This window comes from Bos grunniens, chromosome 15, assembly GCF_055505025.1.
Source record: "Bos grunniens cultivar Pamir isolate PY7600 chromosome 15, Bosgru_T2T1.0, whole genome shotgun sequence".
NCBI lineage: Eukaryota > Metazoa > Chordata > Mammalia > Artiodactyla > Bovidae > Bos > Bos grunniens.
In genome coordinates, this window is record NC_141179.1 from 17,432,845 (window position 1) to 17,452,226 (window position 19,382).

General features: G+C 41.8%; 1 protein-coding gene across 13 annotated transcripts in view; it reads right to left on the bottom strand.

Annotated features, from left to right (window-relative positions):
* ALKBH8 (alkB homolog 8, tRNA methyltransferase) overlaps positions 1 to 19,382 on the bottom strand; it is a 124,569-nt gene that overhangs the window by 1,901 nt on the left and 103,286 nt on the right. For all 13 annotated transcript variants that reach the window (XR_015141797.1, XR_015141798.1, XR_015141796.1 and 10 more), the window contains one exon: positions 3,539 to 3,688. Coding sequence is in view for 10 of the 13 variants with exons in the window: in XM_086339012.1 (XP_086195138.1) it covers positions 3,539 to 3,688 (150 nt within the window). In the remaining 3 variants the exon portion in view is untranslated. The remainder of the gene's footprint in view (positions 1 to 3,538; positions 3,689 to 19,382) is intronic.

Here is a 19,382-nt window from a genome sequence, read left to right on the forward strand (position 1 = left end):
GTCGTGTCCGACTCTGTGCAACCTCATAGACGGCAGCCCACCAGGCTTCCCCATCCCTGGGACTCTCCAGGCAAGAACACTGGAGTGGATTGCCATTTCCTTCTCCAATCCATGAAAGTAAAAAGTGAAAGTGAAGTCGCCCAGTCATGTCCGACTCTTAGCGACCCCATGGACTACAGCCTACCAGGCTCCTCCATCCATGGATTCTCCAGGCAGGAGTACTTCTCCGCTCTGAAACTGCCTCAATTCTTTTCATTCTTTTACTTTATTCTTCTCTCCAGCAGTTATTTCCACCATTTTATCTTCCAGCTCAATGATCCATTCTTCTGCTTCACTTATTCTGCTATTGATTCCTTTTAGAGTATTTTTAATGTCATTAATTGTATTGTTTGCCTCTGTATGTTTATTCTTTAATCCTTCTAGGTCTTTGTTAATTGATTCTTGTATTTTCTCCATTCTATTTTCAAGGTTTCTGATTATCTTTATTATCATTATTCCGAATTCTTTTTCAGGTAGTTTGCCTATTTCCTCTTCATTTATGGACTTCTGTGTTTCTAGTTTATTCCTTCATTTGTGCAGTATTTCTCTGCCTTTTCATCATTTTTTTTTTTTCAAACTTGCTGTGTTTGAGGTCTCCTTTCTCCTAGCTTCAAGGTTGAATTCTTTCTTCCTTTTGGTTTCTGCCTTCCTAAGGCTGGTGCAGTGGTCTGTGTAAGCTTCCTAAAGGGTGAGATTTGTGCTGAGGTGTTTTTTTTTTTTCCCTCTGATGGGGCAGGGCTGAGTGAGGTGGAAATCCTGTCTCCTGATGATTGGGTTTGTATTTTTGTCTTGTTTGTTGTTTGGATGAGGCATCCTGCACAGGGTGCTACTGGTAGTTGGGTGATGCTGGGTCTTGTATTCAAGTGGTTTCCTTTGTGGGAGTTCTCACTATTTGATACTCCCTAGGATTAGGAGTTCTCTGGTGGCCTAGGGTCTTGGAGTCAGTGCTCCCACTCCAAAGGCTCAGGGCTTGATCTCTTGCCAGAAATGGAGATTCCACAGGTGGTTTGTTATGGCATTAAATGAGATTAAAACAAATACCCAAACATAAGAAACCAAAGATGATCTACAGACAAGTGCAGTTACAAAATCAGGCAAATAATAATTAAAATAATGGAATATACACATAAATACCCATAAGCAAACTCAAAACAGTCCAACAAAAATAAAGTACAATAGACTGACCCTACAAACAAAGGAAACCAAAAATGATATCCACCAGTTAAGAACAAAATTAACTGAAGCACAAACTGGAAAACAAAACTAAAGCAAGATGTCAACTGGGGAATAAAGCAATGAAAACAAAACAAATATGGTGAGAAAAAGAAAGGGAAGAAAGAAAAGAATAGAAATGCAAAGTTAAATAGAGGTAGACAAAGATTTATATACATTAAAGATTAACTGCAAAGGGAAAAGGACAGGAAAAGGATAGGAAAAGTAAACAGAGGAATAAATATAGAAAAAATAATAGGTTAAAAAAATTTTAAGTTAAAACTATAAAAAAAGAGAGAGAAAAAAAAAGGAAAACTCCACAGAACTGCAAAAGACCAATGTAGAGGGAGAGGTTTATTATAACAGCAATACAAAGTGTGATTTAAAAAAACTCAAAAGCTTAATTAGATCTCACAGTGCTAATAAAACTGACAACTACAACAAAGGGGGTAAAAAGGAAAAGGGGGAAAAATCCAAAAGAAACTAAAGAACAAGTCAAAATATAAGAATAATAAATGTTTTTCCTGAGTCACTGCTGTCAGAGTCCTTTCCCTCACTGGGAGTCACAGTCCACCTCACCTCCTAGGATGCCCTCCAACACTGTGCTGGTCTCTGGACCTGCTGTGGGGACAGCTCAGACTCTAATCTGGTCCCACTCCTGTGTGTTCTTGCCTCCAATGTCCACAGCTATCAGAACGAGTACATTTTCTTTTGTGGGAGCTCTCAATGTCCTTTTATATATTCTATAGAGACAGTGTCTGCTTAGTTGATCATGTGGATTTAATCTGCAGCTGGTACAGCTGGTGGGAAGGTTTGGGGTCTTCTTCCACACTGCCCCTGGGTTTCAATTGTGGTTTTATTTCCACCCCTGCATGTGGGTCATCCACTGGGGTTTGCTCCTGAGGCTTCCCTGAAGGACTTGGTTTTGCCCCTGTGAGGGCCAGGAGTGGAGGTGGTGCAGCTGTTTGGGTCGCAGGGGTTCTGGCAGCACCAGGTACTCAGGGGAGTTGGCAGCTAGGGCAGCAGGAAATATAGTTCTCTAGAAGGGAGGGCAACCAGTATTGGCCAATACGCTCCAGTATTCTTGCCTGGAGAACCCCCTCCCTGACAGAGAAGCCTGGCAGGCCACAGTCCACAGGGTCACAAAGAGTTGCACACAACCGAAGAGAACCCATGTGCATAGGTGCAAGTCTTTTTTTGCCTGTGGCAGCTCTGTCCCAGTGAGGATTAAGTGTGAAGGTGGCATGGCTGCTTGGGTTGAGGGGACCCTGATGGCACCAAGTGTGCAGGGACACAGACTGCCTCAGCCGCAGGAGTTATGCCCCTATCAGAGTCTTTTTTCAAGCCTCTAGTAGTTGGCAATCAGAAGGCCTCTTTGGCTAGTCTTTCTCCATATTTCCACCCCTTCAGGCACTTAGAGGGCGTCCTTGCCTGGGGTCCTTCTCTGTTGTTTGTGGCATCAGGCACATAGACGGGCCCCCCAACTGGGGTCCTGCTCTGTAGACTGGCATGTCAGGCACTTAAAGGGGCACCCTGGGTGGGGTCCTATTCTGTTGTTCTGTGTGTCAGGTGCTTGATGGGCCAGCCTATCTATTGTTCAGCTACCAATGCTGGGGTATGGGGAGAGAGAGGCTACAGTGACTGATCCACTATGCATGACTCAGCAGTATCATCTTGCTTCCATGGCTGCCTGGCTTTCTCCACAGGCATGTCCCACCACAATCTCCTCCCTCATGTCCCCTCGGTCCATCTCTACACAGTTAATAGCAGTCCTTGCCCTGGGATTCCTCCAGCACCCTTACACTCCAGCTCCCAGCTGCTGCGGCTTCTAGGGGACCTGCGTCCCTGTCCGGGGCACATATGGCTGCAGCAAGGACTGTCTGATTCTCATTCCATTTAGGCTGTCACAGATCAGCTGCTTCACTCTCAGCCTTAACTGTTGGACCTAGCAATTGCCCTGATGTGGGGACCATCAGGGTCCCCTGCTTGGGGACCCTGCTTCAGTTCCCCCACCTGCTGAGGGCAGATCCAGTTCTACTAACACTCCTGTTTTTCCCCCTAGTTCCTTCATCCTACGGAGTTCTGCGTGGTTCTATATATTCTTTTCTGGTGGTCAAGTACTCTGTCTGCTCTCAGCTGGTGTTCTGCAAGCACTGCTGTGTCTGAAGGTGCACTCCTGATGTATCCGTGCAGAGAGATGTACTCCATGTCCAACTTGTTCCGCCATCTTGTTCCTGCTTCCTGCCACTTAGTTACAAGTTTTTAGAGCAAAAAAGACAATACTTACTGCTGTAGCAAAATGGTGAATAACAGCAATGGAAATGCAAGCGTCACAAGATCCACTGCGAATTGGTACTGCCAAAGCATCACAGACAAAGGCCTGATATTGCCTCTCTCTACAAATGTCCACAAGGTTTTGGCTATGATCACAGCCAATCTGTAAGAGATAAAGAATTACAAAACATCTTGTTTAAATGCCATAAAGTTATTAGACAGATTTCATATTCATTGTGAAAGGGTCTAAGACTATGATATTATCAGTTCTTACAGCCAGTACAAAATCATTTATATAATTTACAAGGGAGCATTTATTATTTTAACAGATACCAGACAGAATTCAAATTAGTGAATCGAAACAAATGACTAGAATAAAAATACCATTGGTGGAAACGAGAAGTTCTAATTGGCATCTAATTGATCACCATTCAGAATCTTGAATTTTTTTGTAATATTTTATTTTTTATCTTATTTTATTTGCCATGCCACATGGCATGTGGATCTTAGTTCCCTGACCAGGGATCAAACCTGCGCCCCATGAAGTGGGAGCATGGAGTATTAACCACTGACTGCCAGGGAAGTCCAATATCACACATTTTAAAATGGAAATTATGACATAAATAAAGACATTTAGTCGTTTGGGGGCGCTACAAATAATAGGTTTAAAGTATCTCTTATTAGGATATAAACTATTTAGTAATGGCCCAGATGTCATGAGGATGGCTTATTTTATCCTGCTTCTTTATACTTTCAAGATGTATTACATGCACCATCATAAAATAAAATCACCCTAAATAAAGTTAAATAACTTATTTCATTCTTTAAAGCCATTGATTCTTGTTCTGCTAAATATGTATATCTCAAGAAAGCTGAGCACTGAAGAATTGATGCTTTTGAACTGTGCTGTTGAAGGAGATTCTTGAGAGCCCTTGGACTGCAAGGAGATCAAACTGGTCAATCCTAAAAAAAAATCTATCCTGAATATTCATTGGAAGGAGTGATACTGACACAGAAATCCAATACTATGGCCACCTGATGTGAAGAACTGACGCATCAAAAGACCTTGATGCTGGGAAAGATTGAATGCAGGAGGAGAAGGGGACAACAGAGGATGAGATGGTTACATGGCATCACTGATGGATATGAGTTTGAGCAAGCTCCGGGAAATGGTGATGGACAGGGAAGCCTGGATGCTGCAGTCCACGGGATCACAAAGAGTCGGACACAGCTGAGTGACTGAACTAAACTGAGCTGACAAGAATACAGTGTTGCATTTGAAATTTGTAAAATGCAATTGAATTAAATTTTTTAGTATAACCAATATGGCATTCTATGGCAATGAAAACAGTGAAGGCAGCTAACAGCATCCTTTAATCTCCCCAAGCAGGTGAGGCCTAACATGCCTTATGCATATGTCTGGTACTGTGGCAAGTGTCTATGGGTTAGGACTGCCTGTCTTTTCTCTAGTTTTGCTATTGTTTTGTACACAGCTTTGCTGTTCTAAAGATACCATATATAGAGGGAGTGACAGAAACAGAGAAAGACAAGAAAGAGAAAAAAAGAGAAAGTGCATACATGCACATGCAACGTGCACATATAAACTAGGGAAGGAATTGGAGATTAAAGTTAAATCACTAATGATTATCTCCAGATATTTCTTCTTAATCCAGTCTCTACAATAGAGAGGAGATATATATATAAGTAGATTTCATCTAACAGAGGTAGCCACATAAAGTTTATAATTTACTCATTGGAATTTTTGATGTGATAAGTTTTGATTAATGCTGAAGGATCAGTATTCCCTCAGTTCATCTGAGAATAAAGATATGAATCTTCTCATCAAAAGAATTCTTTCTGAGTCAAGTCACACTGCCATGTCAGTAATACTTAATATGAATTTGCTCAATTTCTAGTTAACATTCAATAGCTTCAGTATTCCAGCCCACAGCTGCATTAATACCTGAGGTATAATAAAGGTACCAAGCTAGAAGTAAAGTATAGTAATGTCATTTTGATTACATTTTAAGATGGAAAAGTACTAAGAGTCCTTTAGTAACAACAGTGGCACAATTCCCAATTAACTGCTCTTGTTACCTGTGTAAGATATATAATTGGCCTTGTTGTTGTTCAGTGGCCAAGTCATGTCTGACTCTGTGACCCCATGACTATAGCACACCATGCTTTTATGTCCTTCATTTTGATATGTAGTTAGCAAGATAGTTTTTCTGACTTATTTGTTAAGCTCCTGGAAACTTAAAAGTTTCCAATCTCTGGAAGGATCAGGTAGAGAGAAAAGGTAAATGTTTCAATTTTGCTTTGTTGTTCTTGTTCAACCACTCAGTTGTGTCTAACTCTTTGTGACCCTGTGGACTGCACTACACCAGGCTTCCTTGTCCTTCACTATCTCCCTGAGTTTGGTCAAATTCATGTCCATTGAGTCAGTGATGCCATCCAACAATCTCATCTTCGGTTGCCTCCTTCTCCACCTGCTCTCAATCTTTTCCAGCATCAGGGTCTTTTCCAATGAGTCAGCACTTTGCATCAGGTGGCAAAAATATTGGAGCTTCAGCATTGGTCCTTCCAGTGGAAAAGAACCCCAATGCTGGGAAAGATTAAGGGCAAGAGAAGAGGGTGACAGAGGATGAGATGGTTGGATAGCATCACTGACTCAATGGACATGAATTTGAGCAAACTCAGGTAGATAGTGAAGGACAGGGAATCTCAAAGAGTCAGACATGACTTAGGGACTGAACAAGAGACTCTTTAGTTTCTCATTTTCTGGCATTAGAGTGGCATCATCTGCATATCTGAGATTGTTGACATTTCTCCCAGCAATCTTGATTCTAACTTGTGATTTATCCAGCCCAAGATTTCGCATGATGAACCCTGCATATACATTAAATAAGCAGGGTGACAATACACAGCCTTGACATACTCCTTTCCCAGTTTTGAACCAGTCTCTTGTTCCATGTCTGGTTCTGTTGCTTCTTGACCTGCATACAGGTTTTTCAAAATTTTAAAATCATCAACGTAATATTAAATATTCAATTCTAAAGATACTGATAAAAAGGAAAAAGCATTCAACTTAATAACAGAACTAAATCAAGTTTCACTTTTCTTCTATTAAAGTATCAAAAATATTTCAAAACCGAAGTATACTACAGTAATAGCACTGTGATGTAACTTCCTCTCATAACATATTCATTAATACAAATTGGCTGGACCTAGTTTAAAAAGCAATTTTACAAACCATCTTTTAAGAAAGATAAAAATGTTCACAATTTTGACCCCAATATTTATTCTTCGAAAAATTTATCCTAAGAAAATAATCCAAAGTATGGAAAAAGGTAAACAAGCTAATGAAACTGTCTTTAATGAAATCTACCATATGTTACAGCACATTCTTTGTATTAATGTACTTAACTCTTGAGAGTGACAAGATGGTAGAGTAGAAGGACTTGAGCTCACCTCCTCTCACAGAAACACCAAACTACTCTCAAGAAAACACGAAAATCACTACCAACTGCTGAACAACAATCAACAAAGAAGATATTCTACATCCAAAGATAAGAAGAATCCACAATGAGACAGCAGGAAGAGTGCATCTGCAACACAATCAAATTCCATTCCGACTGAATGGGCAACCCACAAACTGGAAAATACATCACAGAGTTTCTCCCACAGGACTGAGAGTTCTGAGCCCCAGATCAGGCTCCCCAGTCTGCAAGCCTGGCATCAGGAGGAGGCCCCAGAGCATTTGGCTTTGAAGGCCAGCAGGGTTTGACTGAAGGAATTTCAGAGGACTAGGGAAAACAGAAACTCCAGTATGGAGGGGGCACACAAGGTTTCATGCACACCAAGACCCATGAACTTGGTGACTTCGCAGGAGCCTGTGCTAGACCTACCTGTTTGTCTTGGAGGGTATGCTGCAGGGGCAAGTGTGTATATGTAGGGGTAGGGAGGGCTCTGGCTCATTGCGGGGATAAAAACCCTGGTGGCAGTGAAAGTGAAGTCGCTCAGTCGGGTCTGACTCTTTGCAGCCCCGTGGGCAGTAGCCTGCACCAGGCTCCTCCGTCCATGGGATTTTCTAGGCAAGAGTACTGGAGTGGGTTGCTATTTCCTTCTCCAGGGAATCTTCCCGACCCAGGGATTGAACCCAGGTCTCCCGCATTGGAGACAGACGCTTTACCATCTGAGCCACCAGGGAAGGTGGCAGAGGTACCAGCAAACTGGTGTGAGCTCTCCTGGAGACACCAAGACCTGGCCCCACCCAATAGCCTCTGGCTCCAGGGCTGGGATGCCTCAGGCCATATAACCAAAAGGGAGGAAACACAGACCCACCCATCAACAGAGAAGTTGCCAAAAGTTTTCTTGAGCCTACAACCACCTCTTAAACACATCTTTGACACAGCCCAGCCCAGCAGAACAAGACCGAGCTCCACCCACCAGCAGGCAGGTACCAGTCTCTCTAACCAGGAGACTCACATAACCCTCTAGACCAGCTTTACCTACCTACAATCCTGCAGCCTACAATCTACAATGCTGCAGCCTACAGAATAGAGATTGCAAACACAGAAAGTGTCAAATTGGAGCTTGCCAAGGGCATTTGCCTCTGCAGAGATTGAATCCTGTGCTGCTGCAGCTGCTAATGTTTGACACACCCTGAAAAATGAAATTAAAAGACGCTTACTCCTTGGAAGGAAAGTTATGACCAACCCAGACAGCATATTAAAAAGAAGAGAAATTACTTTGCCAACAAAGGTCCGTCTAGTCAAGGCTATGGTTCTTCCAGTGGTCATGTGTGGATGTGAGAGTTGGACTATAAAGAAAGCTGAGCGCTGAAGAATTGATGCTTTTGAACTGTGGTGTTGGACAAGACTCTTGAGAGTCCCTTGGACTGCAAGGAGATCGAACCAATCCATCCTAAAGGAGATCAGTCCTGGGTGTTCATTGGAAGGACTGATGTTGAAACTGAAACTCCAATACTTTGGCCACCTGATGCGAAGAGCTGACTCATTTGAAAAGACCCTGATGCTGGGAAAGATCGAAGGCGAGAGGAGAAGGGTACGACAGAGAATGAGATGGTTGGATGGCATCACTGACTCAATGGACATGAGTTTGAGTGGATTCCAGGAGTCAGTGATGGACAGGGAGGCCTGGTGTGTTGCAGTCCATGGAGTCGCAAAGAGTTGGACACTACTGAGTGACTGAACTGAACTAAAGGGAGTTCAGGGTGGACAGTGAGGCACTCAGTGCTCCAAAGAAACTGGTAGAACAGGTCTTTAGGTAGTTAGATATTTTCAGGAAATGATTTCACAATCCCAATCCTTACATCTCCTCATTTTAGAAAACACTAAATCCCTACATGGTGACATTGTTGGTCTTGTTGTTCAGTCACTTAAGTAGTTTTTGACTCTTTGCAACCCCATGGACTGCAGCATGCCAGGCATCCCTGTCCTTCACTATCTCCCTGAGTTTGCTCAAACTCATGTCCATTGAGTTGATGATGCCATCCAACCACCTGATCTTCTGTTGCCTCCTTCTCCTGCCCTCAATCTTTTCCAGCATTAGGGTCTTTTTCAGTGAGTTAGCTCTTTGCATCTGGTGGCCAAAGAATTGGAGCTTTAGCTTCAGCTTCAGCACCAGTCTTTCCAATGAATATTCAATGTTGATTTCCTTCAGGATTGACTGGTTTGATCTCCTTGCTGTCTAAGAGACTCTGAAGAGTCTTTTCCACCACCACAGTTCAAAAGCATCAATTCTTTGGCACTCAAGCATCTTTATGGGCCAACTCTCACATCCATACATGACTACTGGAAAAACCATAACTTTGACTATACGGACCTCTGTTGGCAAAGTAATGTCTCTGCTTTCTAATATACTGCCTAGTTTGTCATAGCTTTTCTTCCAAAGAGCAAGTGTCTTTTAATTTTGTGGGTGCAGTCACTGTCCACAGTGATTTTGGTGTCCAAAAAAATGATATCTGACACTGTTTCCACTTTTCCCCCACCTATTTGCCATGAAGTGATGGAGTCAGATGCCATGATCTTTGTTTTTTGAATGTTGAGTTTTAAGCCAGCTTTTTCACTCTCCTCTTTCACCTTCATCAAGGGGCTCTTTAGTTCCTCTTTGATTTCTGCCATGAAGGTGGTGCCATCTGCATATCTGAGATTATTGATATTTCTCTCAGCAATCCTGATTCCAGCTTGTGAATCATCCAGCCCAGCATTTCATATGATGTACTCTGCATATAAGTTAAATAAGCAGGGTGACAATATACAGCCTTGATGTACTCCTTTCCCAATTTTAAACCAGTCCATTGTTTCATGTCCAGTTCTAACTGTTGCTTCTTGTCCTGCATACAAGTTGATCAGGAGGCAGGTAAGGTGGTCTGGTATTCCCATCTCTTCAAGAATATTCCACAGCTTGTTGTGATCCACACAGTCAAAGGCTTTAGCGTAGTCAATGAAACAGATGTTTTTCTGGAATTCTCTTGCTTTTTCTATGATCCAGCAGAAGTTGGCAATTTGATCTCTAGTTCCTCTGCCTTTTCTAAATCCAGCTTGTACATCTGGAATTTCTTAGTTCACATACTACTGAAGACTAGCTTGAAGGATTTTGAGCATAATCTAGCTAGCATGTGGAATGAGTACAATACTCCAGTAATTTGAACATCCGCTGGCATCAGGTCCTCATAACTAGCTGAAAACCATTTGTAAAATAAGCACTTGATTGCACTGAACTCTCCCTTCACCAAAATCATATACCTTCCCCCACCACCACTCTGGAACAGTTTCTCAGAGCTAGCTGAGCTGCTGTCTCTGGAGCTGCAGTCCTCATTTTGCCCCAGACAAAACCTAACTTGCACTCACGTTGTGCATCATATTTTAGTCAACCCTTATGGCAACCAGTGAAGCAACCCAGATGGACTTCCCTCCTTCACCTGCACTCTATAAGGAACCAGAGCTTTGCTACCAGCAGCAGCCCCTTGTGCCCATCTGCTTCCTCAAGGAGTCCAAATGAATTTTGCTAAGTCTCTCCTGGTTCTTTGATCTCCTGTATTGGTTGATGATACTGAATTTTATTTGACAGTTGAGCAGGTTACCTGCCCCTCCCAGTTGAAAGATACTGGGGGGAGGAGGCCAGCTGAACTATACTCAGACATACCCACTCATGGTCTAGACACTAAGGGGGCTCAGTTGTAAGATACCAAGAAATACCCCTCCAGTAGACAAATTTTAGTGGGGGAGGGATGGTTGAAAGACACCAGGAAAAACCCACCAGTGTAAAAGTACTGGTTGGGGGAGGGTCAGTTGAAAGATACTGAGGTTGTTCAGTTGTAGCAGATTGAGTGGTCTGTGCTGAGTTAGGTAAGAGGCTGACATAAGGCTCTTCCTCAGTTCAGGTGCCTTAATAGAATTTGTTGGGATAAAAGTGAAGAGTGAATTTTATTCACAACACATTCAACTTAAAATGGGAAATAGAGCCTCCTAGAAAGAAGGAGCATCAGAAAGTAGCTTCTAACACTTCAGCCAGGGTTATGAACACACAAAACTTATACTTGCAAGTAACTACTTAATTGAGGAAATTATACTGAAGGAGACATCAACCGAAAAAGTTGAGGTTCTTTTGATAGTCCAAAATTGATATTTTTTGCATGCATAGTTAGAAAAAGCCAGTCCATAAAATCAAACACACTGAATAGAATGCTTACTTTAGTATCAGAAGGTTCTAGAAAAGGAAATAACAGAGGAACTTCACAGGAAACCAACAAGAAATTGCTTTAAACTATATCAGAACTGAAAAAGGCTGCTAGCACTGACTCTGCTAGGTCATAGATCTAGTAGGACTGAGAAGTCACATTTGGCTTTTCTTATGGGTACCTCTTTGGGATCCTCTTGGGGCATTTTTTTTGCCTTTTGGCTTTCATTTTGGGTTATTACATTGCTGTTTATTCCATTTGGCTTTTGATTTCTAGGCATCTTTGCCATTTGTTTTATTTGGAATGTGACTTCCAGTTGGTGAGGTTCTGGTTTGCTTTGGTTACTTTGGTTTGAACACAAAGATTGGTTTGAGCACGCAGACATCCAGTATGAACTGCTTGAGCTGAAATGGGAAATGCTTCCTCTAAGGTTCCACAACCAACCTGGGAACCCCTTGGGAAAAACTGTAAATGACTGTTTTATAGCTCTGATCCAATGACAAAGAAAAATGGCCTAAAAATATTAGATCTCTACGATGGGTAAATGGACTGAAGTTCCCTTACTTTCAGGACTCTTCCCCTATAATCAACAGCCTGTTGTTACTTCTGCTAAGTTGCTTCAGTCATGTCCGACTTTGTGCGACCCCATAGACGGCAGCCCACCAGGCTCCACTGGCCCTGGGACTCTCCAGGCAAGACACTGGAGTGGGTTGCCATTTCCTTTTCCAATGCATGAAAGTGAAAAGTGAAAGTGAAGTCGCTCAGTCGTGTCCGACTCTTTGAGACCCTATGGACTGCAGCCTACCAGGCTCCTTGGTACATGGGATTTTCCAGGCTAGAGTACTGGAGTGGGTTGCCATTGCCTTCTCCAAATCAACAGCCTGGGGCTGGTCAAACTAAGACCTCTCACCTCCCCAGAGGGGCAGTCCCCAATGGGACCAGTTGCCCTTGTTATCAGGGCTGATTTGAGGACTATCTAGTCTAAATTTAGGCTATGAAACTATGACCATAGAAATATAAAGAGAATTTTTGATAGTGTGGCCATAATAGTCTTTAGACTCCAGAGAAAATTGGCTAAAACTTTTTTGAAATTTTCCTACTAGGAAAAGATGCTTTTCTCTCCCTTTGCCTTGAGACCATGGCTCTCGGGGACACTTGTCTAGATCATTACTAATTCTTGAAACTGAGAAAAAAAAAAAAAAAAGGAAAAATCCTTATTCCAACTGTTACATATAAACTAGTGAGTTTTATATTGTGATATGTGATTCATGCCTAAGTTTGGAAAACAAAGTTATGAGATCTCTTGTGTCTATTTGGATATATGTATATCTCAGTATATGTCTTTGTATTTGGATATTGTTGCTGAAGTTAATTTGTAAATGAGCTCTATTTAATTGGTTTAAAGAAAAGTAGGCACTTAAAAATCAAACAATGCTAAGTCCAAGAGAAATTAAGCTAAATGGATTTCAGGTTCAAATGAATTGGGAAATACTAAGGATCTAATTAATACTTGGTATTAATGTTTGTTTGTTGACATGTGTTGGTACTTACATTGATTTTGGTAAATAACAGGACAGGGCTCACATGTGACCACACCAGGGAATCCCTCCCTATTGACTCAGGTTTTGCTTGTGGTGGAAAGTTCACTGGGATTTTCCGTTTTGGACTAGCTTTGTTATGGGTAAGCTTTGTTCCATCTTGTAGTCCCCCCAAACACCCAGGGTATTTTTAGAAGACTGCGAGACCTTCAACTATGCTTCCATGAAAGCAATTGGTATTTCCCTCTCCTGTGCCCAAGCCCTCAGAGGAAAAAAAAAAGAGGGGTGGGGGCAGTGATAGGGAAAAATCCTTTTGAACTCAAGCCAAAAAATAAAACAAAAAACACTGAGATTTCTGGTTCAGTCTTTATGTAAAAGTTAACAGGTAAAAGAATTTTGAACTGACTTGAAAGTAAGTACTTACAAATTAAATCTAAATATATAAAAAACTGGCCAAGATAAATTTTAGGACTTGTGATCTGGGAGATATTCAGTACTGAATTGATATCTGCTACTGAAGTGGCTTAAGCTTGTTGGTTTGATTAATATAGATTTGTCTAAAGTTACCAATGTTAAGTATAATATTCCTGTTGTACCTAGGTTTCAGTTCAGTTCAGTTCAGTCACTCAGTCATGTCCGACTCTTTGCAACCCCATGAATCGCAGCACGCCAGGCCTCCCTGTCCATCACCAACTCCCAGAGTTCACCCAAACTCACGTCCATCGAGTCAGTGATGCCATCCAGTTATCTCACCCTCTGTCGTCCCCTTCTCCTCCTGCCCCCAATCCTTCCCAGCATCAGAGTCTTTTCCAGTGAGTCAACTCTTTGCATGAGGTGCCCAAAGTACTGGAGTCTCAACTTCAGCATCATTCCTTCCAAAGAAATCCCAGGGCTGATCTCCTTCAGAATGGACTGGTTGGATCTCCTTGCAGTCCAAGGGACTCTCAAGAGTCTTCTCCAACACCACAGTTCAAAAGCATCAATTCTTCGGCGCTCAGCCTTCTTCACAGTCCAACTCTCACATCCATACATGACCACAGGAAAAACCATAGCCTTGACTAGACAAACCTTTGTTGGCAAAGTAATGTCTCTGCTTTTGAATATGCTATCTAGGTTGGTCATAACTTTCCTTCCAAGGAGTAAGGGTCTTTTAATTTCATGGCTGCAGTCACCATCTGCAGTGATTTTGGAGCCCAAAATAATAAAGTCTGACATTGTTTCCACTGTTTCCGCATCTATTTCCCATGAAGTGATGGGACCGGATGTCATGATCTTCATTTTCTGAATGTTGAGCTTTAAGCCAACTTTTTCACTCTCCACTTTCACTTTCATCAAGAGGCTTTTGTGTTCCTCTTCATTTTCTGCCATAAGGGTGGTGTCATCTGCATATCTGAGGTTATTGATATTTCTCCTGGCAATCTTGATTCCAGCTTGTGCTTCTTCCAGCCCAGCGTTTCTCATGATGTACTCTGCTTATAAGTTAAATAAGCAGGGTGACAATATACAGCCTTGACCTACTCCTTTTCCTATTTGGAACCAGTCTGTTGTTCCATGTCCAGTTCTAACTGTTGCTTCCTGACCTGCATACAGGTTTCTCAAGAGGCAGATCAGGTGGTCTGGTATTCCCATCTCTTTCAGAATTTTCCAGTTTATTGTGATCCACACAGTCAAAGGCTTTGGCATAGTCAATAAAGCAGAAATAGATGACCACTGGAAAAACCATAGCCTTGACTAGACAGACCTTTGTTGGCAAAGTAATGTCTCTGCTTTTTAATATACTATCTAGGTTGGTCATAACTTTCCTTCCAAAGAGTTCAGTTCAGTTTAGTCGCTCAGTCGTGTCTGACTCTGCGACCCCATAAATCGCAGCACGCCAGGCCTCCCTGTCTATCACCAACTCCCGGAGTTCACCCAGACTCAGGTCCATCGAGTCAGTGATGCCATCCAGCCATCTCATCCTCTGTCGTCCCCTTCTCCTCCTGCCCCCAATCCCTCCCAGCATCAGAGTCTTTTCCAGTGAGTCAACTCTTCGCATGAGGTGGCCAAAGTACTGGAGTCTCAGCTTCAGCATCATTCCTTCCAAAGAAATCCCAGGGCTGATCTCCTTCAGAATGGACTGGTTGGATCTCCTTGCAGTCCAAGGGACTCTCAAGAGTCTTCTCCAACACCACAGTTCAAAAGCATCAATTCTTTGGCGTTCAGCCTTCTTCACCTAGGTTTACTAGTGGTCAAATAAAACCTTATCTGTTAAAAATCTGTTGACAAGGCAAGTAACTCAATGTGGAAAAAACTGTAAGGAAACTAAGCTCTGTTTTCAGTAAAAGAAAGTGTGAGAAATAAAAGAATACTGAAAAGAGTTATGCATAATCAGGATTTCCTAAGACTGAACTGAATTTAGTTGGGTAAACGAACCTTTTTGAGACTAAGCTAAGACTTGGATTTGGCTTTTTCTTTCTGTTCAGAGAAAAGTTTTCTTGGAATGACATTTTTGATCATATGATTTCAAATCATATGATCAAATATACATTGATAACAGATGATATGAGTTTCTTTGCCTTTAAATGATTTGTATTTGCTTTTGAGATCTCTGGTAACTTTTGTTAAGGAATAAGTATGGTCTCACAGTGACTGATCTTATCTAATCAAGTGATTTTAAACTTTTTGACAAGTTTCCCAAATATCAAATTTTAATTAAAGTTCTTTTGATTTCTGGCTAATATTGGGATGCTTCAGAGGACCCCTGAAACATCCCAAAGAGAGATATTTAATTAGGTGCATTTGGTATGCTGAATTGCACGGAAAGTATTGTTGAGTGAGTAATAAATCACCTCAGATTATATACTATGGTAAATGTTACTAATACAGCTATCCTAGAAATTATATGGAGTGCCTAAAGTTCTTATATGTCCTGGTTAATATGTTATCAGTCATAATTCTAGTTATAATAGTAAAGTGTTGTCATGGCCATAACCAAGTGTCTTTGTCAATTGCATTGTGATTAGATTTTAAATGTGCCTTCAAAGTCTTTTGCCATTATAGACAGTTAAGGTTTTATTTTGATGTTTTTGCAAAAATGCTTCCTCCTCAAGAAGATTTATAAAAAGGACTTTTGGATAAATACAATTTTCTGACTTTCAGACCATAATGCTGAAGCGGGTAAGAAATTAAAGGATTCTAATGGGAAATCTGATGGCTTCCCAAAGGTTAACAAAAGGACAGAATGAACTGGTGAATATGCTTATAACTTTTATGGTTTATATCTGAAAAACTACTGGTTTGCACTGTGTTTTCCAGGTATAAGGAAAACCTTCCCCTCAAACTAATTATGACTTAGAGTAATTTGGTAAAGTTACACTTTTACAACTTGAGGCCTTGCCTCCAGGTGCATGCAGAGGCAACCTAGTTCAGGCAGAGCTATCTACATTACACAAAGATGGCCAACTAGAAGGGTATGCGCTCATCTTCTCCTGCGAGAACACCAAAATTACGACTAGCTGCTGAACAATCATCGATAGGAGAATGTTGGGACCCACCAAAAAAAGATACCCTATGTCCAAGGGCAAAGGAGAAGCTGCAACAAGATGGCAGGAGGGCCACAATTGCATTTAAAAATCAAACCTCATACCCACCAGAGAAGCTTGGGAAAGTACAACAAAACCTTGTGTACACAGGAACCAGGGAAAGGAACAGTGACCCCCAACAAGAGACTGAGCCAGACCTGCCTGTGAGTGTTTGAGGGTCTCCTGTGGAGGCCTGGGTTAGCAGTTGCCTGGCATGGGGACAGGGACTCTAGCAGCAGCAGTCCTAGGAGGTGTGGCATGTGGCATCAGTCCTCCTGGACGAGGTTGCCATTAGCCCCACCATAGAGCCACAGGGTAGGCAATCCCAAATTGGAGAACAATTATACCAAAGAAGTTCTGGCACTACTGTGAAAGTTCTAGGCCCCACAACAGACTTCCCAACCTGGAGATCCAACAAAGGGACTGAAAATCCCCAGTGAATTTGACTTTGAAGGTGAGTGGGATTTGATTATAAAATGTCCACAGGACTGGGAAAACAGAGACTATTGGAGGGCACAAACAAAATATAGTGTACACTGGAGCCAAGGAGAAAGGAGCAGTGACCACATAAGAGACTGACCCAGACTTGCCTGTCAGTGTTTGGGAGTCCCCAGCAGAGGCACTGGGTCAACAGGGACCTGCTGCCAAGTCTGGGCATTGACAGCAGCAATTCTAAGGGCATGGCATGCTGGCATAAATCCTTTTGAAGGAGGTTACCATTATCCCTACTGTAATTTGGCTTGAGGCCAAACTATAGGAAGGGAACACAACCCCACCCATCAGTAGAAAACTGGATTAAAGATTTACTGAGCATGGCTTTGCCACTAGAGCAAGAACCAGTTTTCCTCACAGCCAGTCCCTCCCATCAGAAAGCTTGCATAAACCTCTTATCCTCATCCATCAGAAAGCAGACAGAATGAAAACCACAATCACAGAAAACTAACCAAAATGATCACATGGATCACAACTTTGTGTAATTTAATGAAACTATGAGCCAAGCCTTGAAGGGCCACCCAAGCAAGATAAATAGGTCATGGTGTAAAGTTCTGACAAAACACATAGTCTACTGGAGAAAAATGGCAAACCATTTTGGCTCCTGCCTTGAGAACTCCATGCACAGTATGGAAAGACAAAAAGATATGACACTGAAAGATGAACCACCCAGGTCAGTAAGTGTCCAATATCCTACTGGAGAACAGTGGACAAATAGTTCCAGAAGGAATGGGGAAGCTGAGTCAAAACCAAAATAACACCCAGGTGTGGATGTGACTGGTGTGAAAGTGAAGTCCAATGCTATAAACAATATTACATAGGAACCTGGAATGTTAGGTCCACGAATCAAGGTAAATTGGAAGTGGTCAAAAAGAGATGACCACCATTTTAGGAATCAGTGAACTAAAATGGACAGGAATGGGCAAATCTAATTCAGATGACCATTATATCTCTTCATGTAAGCAAGAATCCCTTAGAGGAAATGGAGTAGCCCTCATAGTCAACAAGAGTCCAAAATGCAGTACTTGGGTACAATCTCAAAAATGACAGAAGGTTCTCCATTCATTTCCAAAGCAAACCATTCTACCACAGTAATCCAAGTCCATGCCCCAACCTTAATGCCAAAGAACCTTAAGTTGAACACTTCTATAAGGACCTATAAGACCTTCTAGAACTAATACCAAAAAAAGATGCCTCTTTCATCACAGGGTACTGGAATGCAAAAGGATTAAGTCAAGAGATACCTGGAGTAAGACGCAAGTTTGGCCTTGGAGTACAAAATGAAGCCAGGCAAAGGCTTACAGAGTTTTGCCAAAAGTATGCATTGGTCATAGCAAACACCCTCTTCTAACAACACAAGAAATGACTGCCCATCATGAAAAGATGGTCACATAAAGGACAGAAATGGTATGGACCAAACAGAAGCAGAAAAGATTAAGAAGAGGTGGCAAGAATATACATAAGAACTGTACCAAAAAGGTTTTAATGTCCCAGATAACCATGATGGTGTGATCACTCACCTTGAGCCAGATATCCTAGAGTGTGAAGTCAAGTGGGCCCTAGGAAGCATGACTATGAACAAAGCTAGTGGAGGTGATGGAATTCCAGTTGAGCTATTTCAAATCCTAAAAAATTATACTGCTAAAGTGCTGTATTCAATATGCCAACAAATTTGGAAAACTCAGCAGTGACCACAGGACTGGAAAATGTCAGTTTTCATTCCAATCCCAAAGAAGGGCAATGCCAAATAATGTTCAAACTATCACACAATTGCACCCATTTCACATGCTAGCATGATTATGCTCAAAATCCTTCAAGCTAGGCTTCAACAGTACATGAACCAAGAACTTCCAGATGTACAAGCTGGACTTGGAAAAAGCACAGAGATCAAATTGCCAACATCTGCTGGATCACAGATAAAACAAGGAAATTACAGAAGAACATTTACTTCTGCATTACTGAGTACAGTAAAGCCACTGACAGGTGTGGATCAAAACACAGAGTGGAAAATTCTTAAAGAGATGGGAATATCAGACCACCTTACCTGCTTTCTGATAAATTGGTGTGCAGGTCAAGAAACAACAGGTAGAACTGGACATGGAACAATGAACTGGTTCAATATTGGGAAAGGAGTATGTCAAGGCTGTACATTGTCACCCTGTTCACTTAACTTATATGCAGAGTACATCATGCAAAATGTAAGCCTGAATGAAGCTCAGGATGGAATCAAGACTGCCAGGAGAAATACCAATAACCTCCGATATGCAGATGACATCACCCTAATGGCAGAAAGCAAAGAGGAACTAAAGAATCTCTTGATGAAGGCAAAAGAGGAGAGTGAAAAAGCTGGCTTAAAACTCAACATTTAAAAAATGAAGATCATGACATCCAGTCCCATCACCTCATGGCAAACGATGGGAAAACAGTGGAAACAGTGACAGACTTTATTTTCTTGGGCTCCAAATCACTGCAGATGTTGACTGAAGCTATGAAATTAAAAGATGCTTGCTCCTTGGAAGAAAAGCTATGACAAACTAGATAGCCTATTAAAAAGGAGAGGCA